Source organism: Rhizophagus irregularis, chromosome 20, assembly GCF_026210795.1.
Source record: "Rhizophagus irregularis chromosome 20, complete sequence".
Lineage (NCBI taxonomy): Eukaryota > Fungi > Glomeromycota > Glomeromycetes > Glomerales > Glomeraceae > Rhizophagus > Rhizophagus irregularis.
The window spans coordinates 1,398,134-1,410,281 of NC_089448.1; the positions used below are offsets into that span (position 1 = coordinate 1,398,134).

General features: G+C 27.5%; 1 protein-coding gene across 1 annotated transcript, besides 3 other annotated features; it reads right to left on the minus strand.

The window, feature by feature from the left end:
• Positions 1–1,965: 1,965 nt before the first annotated feature.
• Positions 1,966–2,018: a sequence feature (Short protein (OCT59_012929, UZO20506.1) was converted to a misc_feature.).
• Positions 2,019–3,729: 1,711 nt separating this feature from the next.
• Positions 3,730–3,751: a sequence feature (Short protein (OCT59_012929, UZO20506.1) was converted to a misc_feature.).
• Positions 3,752–4,498: 747 nt separating this feature from the next.
• Positions 4,499–4,504: a sequence feature (Short protein (OCT59_012929, UZO20506.1) was converted to a misc_feature.).
• Positions 4,505–7,524: 3,020 nt separating this feature from the next.
• Positions 7,525–11,850, minus strand: OCT59_012930 (uncharacterized protein; the record flags this gene model as incomplete). The annotated part of the gene is made up of 3 exons (XM_066140474.1): positions 7,525–7,856; positions 7,962–8,225; positions 8,814–11,850. 3 exons carry the CDS (start codon positions 11,848–11,850, stop codon positions 7,525–7,527), a joined length of 3,633 nt encoding a protein of 1,210 aa, XP_066001356.1.
• Between the last annotated feature and the right edge of the window lie 298 nt (positions 11,851–12,148).

Consider the following 12,148-nt stretch of genomic DNA (forward strand, 5'->3'; position numbering starts at 1 on the left):
AAACGTTTTCACAACGTTGTTTGTTAAAATAATTAAAAACGTTTGCGAAAAATGTTTTTTTTTATGAACTTATTAATAAAAAACGTTTTCGCATCGTTTTCTATTAAAATAATTAAAAAACGTTGCGAAACGTTGTTTATTTGTTAAATTACATGTTAAAAAACATTTCGCAACGTTCTTTAATGTTTTAGAGGTCTTAAAATCATGGGGACAAAATTTCTTGAATTTAAATCGGTCCAGTCCCATCCAGGTTGAAAGACCGGTCTTTTTGGGACTGGATCAGACCGGACCAGACCGATCCAACCCTAACACAAATGTACTGTATTCATATCAGATCATCATATATTATCAGAAATCATGTGAGCAAGATTTCGCATAACAATATCCATTTTAAATATTTAGCTTTCTAAATATTTTAAATGAAAAGAAAGAGATTGTAGTAATAAAAATGCGATAGAAATATTTATTTTAAATTTTTTTAAATGAAAAGTAATAAACATGGTAGAAATATTTATTTTTAAATAAAAAGAAAAAAAAGATTATAATAATACACATTGAATTGTTTTAGCTAGTACACAATCATAATGAAAAATGTGAAATAGTTATATTTGGTAATAAAATACATGAAATTACCACATTTATCATACAATACATACATAATTGACACCATATACAGATCATGCTATATAGTTAATGATATCAGGTGATCTTCATTTTAATAGTGATATTCCTTGTGATTGGTTGTTCTGCTAATTGTACTATCCTGGAAAGGAAGGAAAATTTTACTAATTTGGTTAGCTCTTATGCGCTAAGTATAGGGTACATTTTTTATATTATTGATATTGATATTGATATTGATATTGATATTGATATTGAATTGAAATTGAATTGAAATTGAATTGATATTGATATTGATATTGATATTGAGTTGATATTGAGTTCAATATTACAAACAATGGTTGTTTATATAAAAAAAAAAAATTGATCATGATCTGCAGCATGATCAAAAACCGAGAGTTAACCATATATTGACATCAAGGAATTATGAATTGACTGGCCAAATATCTAAGAGTTAACTATATATTAACATCAAGGAAATATTTATTATTCGTATATATTGTTCAGGAGGCTAATTTTTGTGATTATAATAGGAATTGAAGGTCAAAATATATATATATATAAAAAAAAATAGGGAAAATGTAATTGGCGACCCGGTAACCCCTGATTATGTAATAAATTTATATTTTTTATTGGCTACACAAACATGATCATCGTGTCATCTGATAAATGTTTATTTGTTTATTAGATAACGATAATTTTTTTTTCCTTTTTTTTTTATTGCAGTGCTATTTCGGCTTGAAAATGACTTTTTTTTAAGGCAATTTTTTTTGTTTTTTTTTGTTATTTTATTGTATTTAATGATTCTTTACTTTATTATTAACGCTAACTTTATTTTTTTCTTTAGATAATGGGATGGCTTCTTTTTATTTAATGTATGTCTTTCTTTATTACTTTTTATATCTTTCTGTTTTTATTACTTTTTCATTTTATTTGAAATAATACTAACCAGTCATTTCTTTGTTCCTTTTTTTACACTAGTCGAAAAAGGACAATTCGGCCTAAATTTGACCAGGTCGAATATAGGTCGATTAATGGTCTAACCTGTGTCAAATTGAGGTCGAATTTTCAGGTGCATTTAGGGTGCCAATCGTCCCAAATTCGGACTAATTATTCGACCATTATTTAGGTTTAAATTGACCAATATTCGACCTTAAAACTTTAAGCCGAATTATGGTCTAATAACAACCCATTTATTTATGAATTTATTTTGATTTTTTTTATCAAATTTATTAAATAAATGTATTTATTAATGCTTAAATACTTTATAATTATATTATTATTATTGCATCTATCTAATTTACAAAAAATATTGCTAATTCAAATACAATTCCACAATTACATGATTCATGTATTCGTATATACGAATCTTTGATTGTTCTTTAGCAATTCACCCGAACCTATAAAAAAAAGAGAAGAACGGTTAGTAACCGTTCATAATATTAAAAAAAATAAGAAAAAAAACCAAGATTCGTACTTACTTACAAATCTTTGGTTTTTTCTGTTTTTCAGAAGACACCCGAGACACCCGAGACCTAAAAAGAAAAGAAAAGAACGGTTATTAGTAACCGTTCATAATAATATTAAAAAAAAATCAAAAAAAATAAACCAAGATTCGTACTTACGAATCTTGGTTCTTCTTTTCCTGAAGGTCGGAAGCCCACTCCACCCGATCCTAAAAAAAGAAAGAACGGTTATTAGTAACCGTTCATTAATATTGAAAAAAAAAAAATTAAACCAAGATTCGTACTTACTTACGAATCTTGGTTTCTTGGTTTTCCTTTCTTCGGAAGCCCGCCAGATCCTAAAAAAAAAGAAAAGAACGGTTAGAACTGTTCATATATTAAAAAAAAAACAAAAAAATTAAACCAAGATTCGTACTTACTTACGAACCTTGGTTTCTTGGTTTTCCTTTCTTCGGAAGCCCGCCAGATCCTAAAAAAAAAGAAAAGAACGGTTAGAACCGTTCATATATTAAAAAAAAAACAAAAAAATTAAACCAAGATTTGTACTTACTTACGAACCTTGGTTTCTTGGTTTTCCTTTCTTCGGAAGCCCACCAGATCCTAAAAAAAAGAAAGAACGGTTATTAGTAACCGTTTGTAATATTTTTTTTAAAAACAATAAAAAAAAATCCAAGATTCTTATGAATCTTTGGAATTTTCCCGTTCTTCGGAACATGGAAGCCCACCCGAACCTATAAAAAATAAAAGAACGGTTATTAGTAACCGTTCGTAATATTTTTTTTAAAAAAATAAAAAAAAATCCAAGATTCTTACGAATCTTGGAATTTCCCGTTCTTCGGAACACGGAAGCCCATCCGATCCTAAAAAAAAAGAAAAAGAACGGTTATTAGTAACCGTTCATAATATTAAAAAAAAAATAAAAAAAAATAAGATTCGTATGTGAATCTTTGGATTTTCGTTCTTCGGAAGCCCTCCCGAACCTATAAAAAAAAATACAAGAACGGTTAGTAAACCGTTCGTAATAATAAAAAAATAACAAAAATAAATTAAAGATTCGTACTTACAAATCTTTGGGTTTTCCGTTCTTCGGAAGCCCACCCGAACCTAAAAAAAGAAAGAACGGTTAGTAAACCGTTCATAACGATAATATTTAAAAAAAAAAAAAAAAAAATATTTGATTCGTAATACAATACTTACGAATCTTAAAATACTCTTTTGGAAATCCATCTCCTTTCATTTTACCCTTCCCCTTTCGTTTTCCCCTTTCATTTTCCCCTTTCGTTTTCCCCTTTCGTTTTCCCCTTTCGTTTTCCCTTTCTTTTCCGTTTTCCTTTTCCTTTCATTTTACCTTATCCCTTTCGTTTTTAGCTTCCCCTTTCGTTTTTAGCTTCCCCTTTCGTTTTTAGCTTCCCCTTTCGTTTTTAGCTTCCCTTTCGTTTTTAGCTTCCCTTTCATTTTTTTCGCTTCCCTTTCGTTTTTAGCCTCCTCTTTCATTTTTTCGCTTCCCCTTTCATTTTTCGCTTCCCCTCTCATTTTCTCTTCCCCTTTCGTTTTCACTTCCTCTTGAAACCTATAAAAAAACAAGAACGGCTGGTAAACCGTTCTATAATATTAAAAAAAATCCACTATTCGTAATAATACTTACGAATCTCAGTCACGTCTTGGATCTACAAAAGCAAAAAATGAAAACGTTAGTAAAACGTTTCGTTAAAAAACAACAAAATAAAATTTGAAGGTATATATATACCTTCGAAATAGGAGTCCGGCCTTCTAAATGGGCGTCTTGGACCTACAAAAGAAAAAAAACTGAGGGACGAAGGGAAAGGGGAAAGGGGAAAAGGATAAGAAAAGTAAAGGGACGAAGGGAAGTAAAAGGAGGGAAAGAGGAACGAAGGGAAAGGGGAAGGGGAAGAAAGAAAATTAAAAAAAGTTTAAAAAAGAATGCAATAAGATGATCCTTTTTTAAACTTTTAATACGCGTAACGCATAACGCGTAACGTTTATTCAACAAGGTTGAATATATGTCTAATCATAGATCATTACTAATTGAAGTCGAATTTTTTAATTTTAGTCAAATATAGGCCGAATTGTATTAAGGCCGAATATTCCTTTTTCGACTAGTGTTATGGGTGGTGTTTTTGATTATTTTTTCTTTACTTTTTTTCGTCTTTCTATCATTCTTTTCACTTCTTTTTTACCCTTTATTATTTTATTTCTTTCTCCTTTTTACTTCTTTTTTATTCTCCATCATCCTTTTATTTCTTTTATTTTTCATTATTATTTTCGCTCTCTTTTCTTTTCCTATCACCCTTTACACTTCCTTCTCACTTCCCGTTTGTTTACCATCATCTTTCTTACTTCTTTTTTATCTCCTATCATTCTTTTTACTTTCTTTTCACTTCATTTTTGTTCACCATCATCTTTCTCACTTCTTATTCGTCTTCTATCATCCTTTTTTACTCCCTTCCTACTTCATTTTCGATCACCATCATCTTTCTCACTTCCTTTCACAGGTCAAAATTAGTTAAATAGGGTATCAATAGGTTATCAATAGGTTATCAATCAGCTATCAATAGGCTACCCTATTGGTAGCCTATTGAACTTGCACCATAATCCGTCACCAATCGGGCAGGCTGATTGTTAGCCAATTAATAACTTATTGATAACTTATTAGTATCCTATTGGTATTTTTATCAAATTGGTTATCAATAAGGTATTAATAGGTTATCAATAGGTTATCAATCAGCCTGCCCGATTGGTGACAGATTATGGCGCAAGTTCAATAGGCTACCAATAGGGTAGCCTATTGATAGCCGATTGATAACCTATTGATAACCTATTGATACCCTATTTAACTAATTTCGACTTGTGTTTTCATCTCCTATCACCCTTTTACTTCCTTCTTACTTCATTCTTTCTCACTTCCTTTTCATCTCCTATCATCCTTTTTACTTCCTTCTCACTTCATTTTCATTCACTATTATCTTTTTCACTTTCTTTTCATCTTCTAACACCCTTTTACTTCCTTCTCACTTCATTTTCATTCACTATCATCTTTCTCACTTCCTTTTCATCTCCTATCATCCTTTTTACTTCTTTCTCACTTCATTTTCGTTTACTATCATCTTTCTCACTTTCTTTTCATCTTCTAACACCCTTTTCACTTCTTTTACATTTCCCTTTCACTTCCCTTTCATCCTTATCATCTTATTACACTTTCTTTTGTCATTATTATCCTTTTTACACTTTTTTTCATTTCTTTTCTTTTCATCCCACGTCATTTCTTTTTGTTTCCTTTTTTCTTTCATAATTATTAACGTTATATCTTCTATTTCCTTTTTTTGCTTATTTATTAGCATTTTTTTCATTTTATCATTGTAATTTTTCTTTTTTTTTTTATCACTAGTATTTACCATTATTGTTAGTTTTTATTTCTCTAATCAATAAAATATAATCCACTAAGTGTATAATTTTATAGTTTTGATATTGTATTTAACAAATAAAATTTTACTGTAAATAAAATATTATTTAAAAATTAACTGATCAAAAATGAATCAGCCAATTAAAATTTTATTAAGTCATGTGATAGAGTCGCCATGGCGACAGGTCGCCAAATAATGTTACCCAAATATATATATCCGAATTAAAAATAAATATATTTGAATTTTATTAAAATATATATATATATATATCCAAATTTTATTAATATATCCAAATTTTATTTTGTTAAAAAAAATACATATACCCGAATTTATTAAATTTATTTATTAAAAAAATATTATACAAATTTATTTTAAAAAAAAACATAATATAAATTTATTTATTAAAAAAAAACATTATATAAATTTATTTATTAAAGAACAAAAGCATTATATATTAAAAAAAAAATTATTTATTAAAAAACATTATACGAGTTTATTTATTTAAAAAGCATTATATGATACAAATTTAGTAATTATTAAAAAACATTATATGAATTTAATTATCAAAAAAAAGTTATATGAATTTACTTATTAAAATATATATTACATAAATTGATTTATTAAAAAAATTATATATATTACACAAATAAAAAAAAATGTGGACATAGAATCGTCCAAATTTGATTCGTGTGAAATAAATTTTATTGAATAATTTTATTTTGAATATGAATATAAATTATAATATACGTTTTATATAAAATTTTTAAAAAGTTTACTACAGCATGGTTAGAAACTGAAAAAAATTTTTAAAAAAAAATTGTTAAATGTTTTTTATAAATTAAAAAATTCAAGCCAATTACAAGATTATTAAATCAAAATGCAAAAAAACAATAAATTAAATTTTTTTAGATGAAAAAAAAATAAATTAAATTATTTATTTATTTTAAATAAAAATTAAATTATATACTGTATTTATTACCAATATTATTGTTTCTGCAAATAAGTGTTAAAATTTATGGTATATATCCTACTCTTAGTAAGGGCCGGTCACCGGCCCTAGGGTATGACTCTAGTTGAATTAATAATACAATACATACAATACATACAAAGCTAACCATACAATACATGTTTGCTATATACCCCGATTCGAGTCGAGTTGGCCCGTCAAACTGAATCGAGTTGAGTCGAATTAAATCATGTGATTTTATCCGGCTATGCCGATCATTTCCTTTTTGGTGATAGCCATTCCACAAAATTCCATTTTTGTAATTTTCAAAAATTTTTCGTCTCGGATTTTGTGTAACATAATTTCCAAAAAAGGAAATTCCATAAATTTGGCCGGAATTATGTTTAATTCGGCTTAACTCGACTAGACTTGATTTTATTAAATTATTAACTCGACTTGAATCAAATTGATTTGATTGTAATGTTCAACTCGACTTGACTTGACTCGACTCGACCAACTCGCGAGTCAACTTGACTCGTTTCGGAGCACTAATCCAGGGTGAGAAATAATTTACCTTTTATTTTTATTAAATTAGACATTGGAAAATATCACAACACTTGTCATTAATGTAACAATCATTGAATGTTTCACCCTATTACTAATAGCAATTTGAAACTGAGGTGTTTTGAACATTTCAAATTTGATTCAACCAGTTCAAATTGCAGTTCAACTTCATGGTTAAAGCAAATTTTTAATAAAATGATTAATGAATTAAATTTTTTTTTGTTTTTTTTTTACTAGTTTTTTTATATAACACATGATTATTCTTTATTACTATTTTTTTATTCAACTTTCTGATGGATTCTTTAAATTTTTATAAATTTTTAATTAAAAAGTTATAGCCATTAATTATAATCTTTACTACTTTAATTACAATACAATTACAATACAACTATATAAGGTACATTGATCAAGGAGTTTTGTTCTTCTTTCTTTGAAAAATGCAAAAATATCTAGTCAGTAATAATAATTGATAAATAATCTAACAAATAAAGAATATTTAATAATAGAATTAATAATCCTCAATCATACAATCAAACCCCTGAGATTCTTCTTGAACTAACATTTCAGTAAGTTTGCGACTTGTATAATATGCTTGTGGATGAGATTGCATAATAAAAACATTTGCTTGTTCTTGTAATAAATCTTTGTCTGCCTCTACAAATTCAAACATATCATTTTTCAATTGATTATCAGTAATAGGTACTAAATATTTATAATTCCCATCCCTATTTATTTCATAATATTTATTAATACATCTAATCCATTCAGATATAATATTTTCAAGCATTATTATAGTTGGTCTATTAGAAGGATTTAAATCCCAACATTTTTTCATTAATTCTATATAACATTTTGGAGTATTTTTCATGATTTTAGGACGTTTTCCTTCATAAACACTCAAGATAAAATGATAATCATGTGCTTCATAGTTAAATGGAGGAATACCTGATGTAAATTCCCACATTATCATTGAAAAGCTATAAATATCACTTGCTGGAGTATAGGGTTTTTTTCTTAATATTTCAGGTGCCATGTAAGGTAAAACTCCATAAATTTCATTAACTTTATTATCAGAGTCTTGTAAATCACTTATAGGTTTGCATAATCCTAAATCAATAATAAATAACTCATTGTAATTATCTGACACTAAAATATTACCATCATGAAAATCACCATGAGTTAAATTTGATTCATGGATTACTTTAAGCCCTAATATTATTTTTTTCAATAATTGTAACTTTTCTTGCCACTTAAATTTAATTATATCAGATAAACATTTTCTCAAACTTCCTTTCTTTGCATAACTCATTATTATTACATAATTTAAATTTGGATCTTGGGTAATTCCAAAAAATTGAATAAATTTCGAAAATGACTTTTTCTGACAATTATAATGATATTTCCACTATATAAATAACAAAAAAATTATTAAACTTTTGCAAAAGGAAATAAAATTGGCTATTAAATATAAATACTATACCTCATCCAGAAATTCACTATTTAAACTTGATGAATTACTAAGTGTTTTAAGAACAACCTCATAACATGTTTGTCTATTCCATTGTTGTTTGTCAAAATTCCAACTAAAAATAGGCCCATCTGACCAGATAGCTTTATGAATTTCACTAAATCCTCCTTTAGCATAATAGTCAATACTTGATAAATTATTGTAAGGTATCCACTCTAAAATTTCATAACTATTTTTAACATTTATTTGTGCTTCTTGAATAAATTTATCAATAAATTTATTTTTACTTGTCCACTTTGAAAAATCTTGTTGAAATCGTTTAGTATTACATTGTTGGCACCATTGATAATCAGTATTTGGTAGCTTGCATTCATTACAAAATTCAACTTTATTTTTAGAATTTGGTTTGTTACTTTTTACTACTATTTGATGCCAATAAAAGGCCCTTTCTAAATTCCTTTCTGTTCCTTCTCCATTTCTATAACATGCAGCTAAACTATACATTGCATCAATATGATTTTTTTCTGCTGCTTTTTGATACCAATAAAAGGCTTTTTCTAAATTCTTTTCAGTTCCTTCTCCATTATAATATCTACTAGCTAGATTAAACATTGCATTAATATGATCTTTTTCTGCTGCTTTTTGATACCAATGAAAGGCTTTATCTAAATTCTTTTCTGTTCCTTCTCCATTATAATAGTGATTAGCTAAACCATACATTGCATCAATATGATCTTTTTCTGCTGCTTTTTGACACCAATGAAAGGCTTTTTTTAAATTCTTTTCTGTTCCTTCCCCATTTCTATAATATACAGATAAACCATACATTGCAATAATATAATCTTTTTCTGCTGCTTTTTGACACCAATAAAAGGCTTTTTCTAAATTCTTTTCTGTTCCTTCTCCATTTCTATAATGTACCGCTAAACTATACATTGTATTGATATGATCTTTTTCTGCTGCTTTTCGACACCAATGAAAGGCTTTTTTTAAATTCTTTTCTGTTCCTTCCCCATTATAATAGCAATTTTCTAAACCATACATTGCATCAATATGATCTTTTTCTGCTGCTTTTTGACACCAATGAAAGGCTTTTTCTAAATTCTTTTCTGTTCCTTCTCCATTTCTATAATATACAGATAAACCATACATTGCAATAATATAATCTTTTTCTGCTGCTTTTTGACACCAATAAAAGGCTTTTTTAAAATTCTTTTCTGTTCCTTCTCCATTTCTATAATATACAGATAAACCATACATTGCAATAATATAATCTTTTTCTGCTGCTTTTTGACACCAAAGAAAAGCTTTTTCAAAATTCTTTTCTGTTCCTTCTCCATTTCTATAACGTACAGCTAAACTATACATTGCATCAATATGATCTTTTTCTGCTGCTTTTTGATACCAATAAAAGGCTTTTTCAAAATTCTTTTCTGTTCCTTCTCCATATCTATAATATACGGCTAAACTATACATTGCAATAATATAATCTTTTTCTGCTGCTTTTTGACACCAATGAAAGGCTATTTCTAAATTCTTTTCTGTTCCTTCTCCATTTCTATAATATACAGATAAACCGTACATTGCAATAATATAATGTTTTTCTGCTGCTTTTTGACACCAATGAAAGGCTTTTTCTAAATTCTTTTTTGTTCCTTCTCCATTTCTATAATATACAGCTAAACCATACATTGCAATAATATAATCTTTTTCTGCTGCTTTTTGACACCAATGAAAAGCTTTTTCAAAATTCTTTTCTGTCCCTTCTCCATTTCTATAACATGCAGCTAAACTATACATCGCATCAATATGATTTTTTTCTGCTGCTTTTTGATACCAATGAAAGGCTTTTTCTAAATTCTTTTCTGTTCCTTCTCCATTATAATAGTGATTAGCCAAACCATACATTGCAATAATATAATGTTTTTCTGCTGCTTTTTGACACCAATGAAAGGCTTTTTCTAAATTCTTTTCTGTTCCTTCTCCATTTCTATAATATACAGCTAAACTATACATTGCAATAATATAATCTTTTTCTGCTGCTTTTTGACACCAATGAAAGGCTTTTCCTAAATTCTTTTCTGTTCCTTCTCCATTTCTATAACGTACAGCTAAACTATACATTGCATCAATATGATCTTTTTCTGCTGCTTTTTGATACCAATGAAAGGCTTTTTCAAAATTCTTTTCTGTTCCTTCTCCATATCTATAATATACAGCTAAACTATACATTGCAATAATATAATCTTTTTCTGCTGCTTTTTGACACCAATGAAAGGCTTTTTCTAAATTCTTTTTTGTTCCTTCTCCATTTCTGTAATATATAGCTAAACCATACATTGCAATAATATAATCTTTTTCTGCTGCTTTTTGACACCAATAAAAGGCTTTTTCTAAATTCTTTTCTGTTCCTTCTCCATTTCTATAACGTAAAGCTAAACTATACATTGCATCAATATGATCTTTTTCTGCTGCTTTTTGATACCAATGAAAGGCTTTTTCAAAATTCTTTTCTGTTCCTTCTCCATATCTATAATATACAGCTAAACTATACATTGCAATAATATAATCTTTTTCTGCTGCTTTTTGACACCAATAAAAAGCTTTTTCTAAATTCTTTTCTGTTCCTTCTCCATTTCTATAATGTAAAGCTAAACTATACATTGCAACAATATGATCTTTTTCTGCTGCTTTTTGATACCAATGAAAGGCTTTTTCAAAATTCTTTTCTGTTCCTTTTCCATATCTATAATATACAGCTAAACTATACATTGCATCAATATGATTTTTTTCTGCTGCTTTTTGATACCAATAAAAGGCTTTTTCTAAATTCTTTTCTGTTCCTTCTCCATTTCTATAATATACAGCTAAACTATACATTGCAATAATATGATCTTTTTCTGCTGCTTTTTGACACCAATAAAAGGCTTTTTCTAAATTCTTTTCTGTTCCTTCTCCATTTCTATAATGTACATCTAAACTATACATTGCAATAATATAATCTTTTTCTGCTGCTTTTTGACACCAATGAAAGGCTTTTTCTAAATTCTTTTCTGTTCCTTCTCCATTATAATAGTGATTGGCTAGATTAAACATTGCATCAACGTGATCTTTTTCTGCTGCTTTTTGACACCAATAAAAGGCTTTTTCAAAATTCTTTTCTGTTCCTTTTCCATTCTTATAACAGCTGGCCAAATTAAACATTGCTTCTTTATCCCCATTTTCTGCTAATTTTCCTAAAGAATTAATACATTCTTTACACCACAATTTTTCAGTAAAAAGTATATTACAATACGAACAAATTTTGGTGTCTATTGTAACAGTATCTTCATCTGAGATATTTAATTTATTAAGTTCAGTTTCCATTTGTTATTATTTAGTAATTTGTTTTACTGGAAAAAAAAATTTTATTTTCTTCTAAACAAATTTTTTAACAAAATTTTTTTTTCTTATTATAATATATTATGAATGAAGCTCTAAAAAGAATATTGTAACCAAAAGTAGAAATTTCTAAAAAGAATATTGTAACCAAAAGTAGAAATTTCTAAAAAGAATATTGTAACCAAAAGTAGAAATTACAAAAAAAATAAAAATTTCGGTCCATATTATTTCCGATGTACGATGTACTCGATACACTGATCTGCATTGAGCATTGCATTACGGC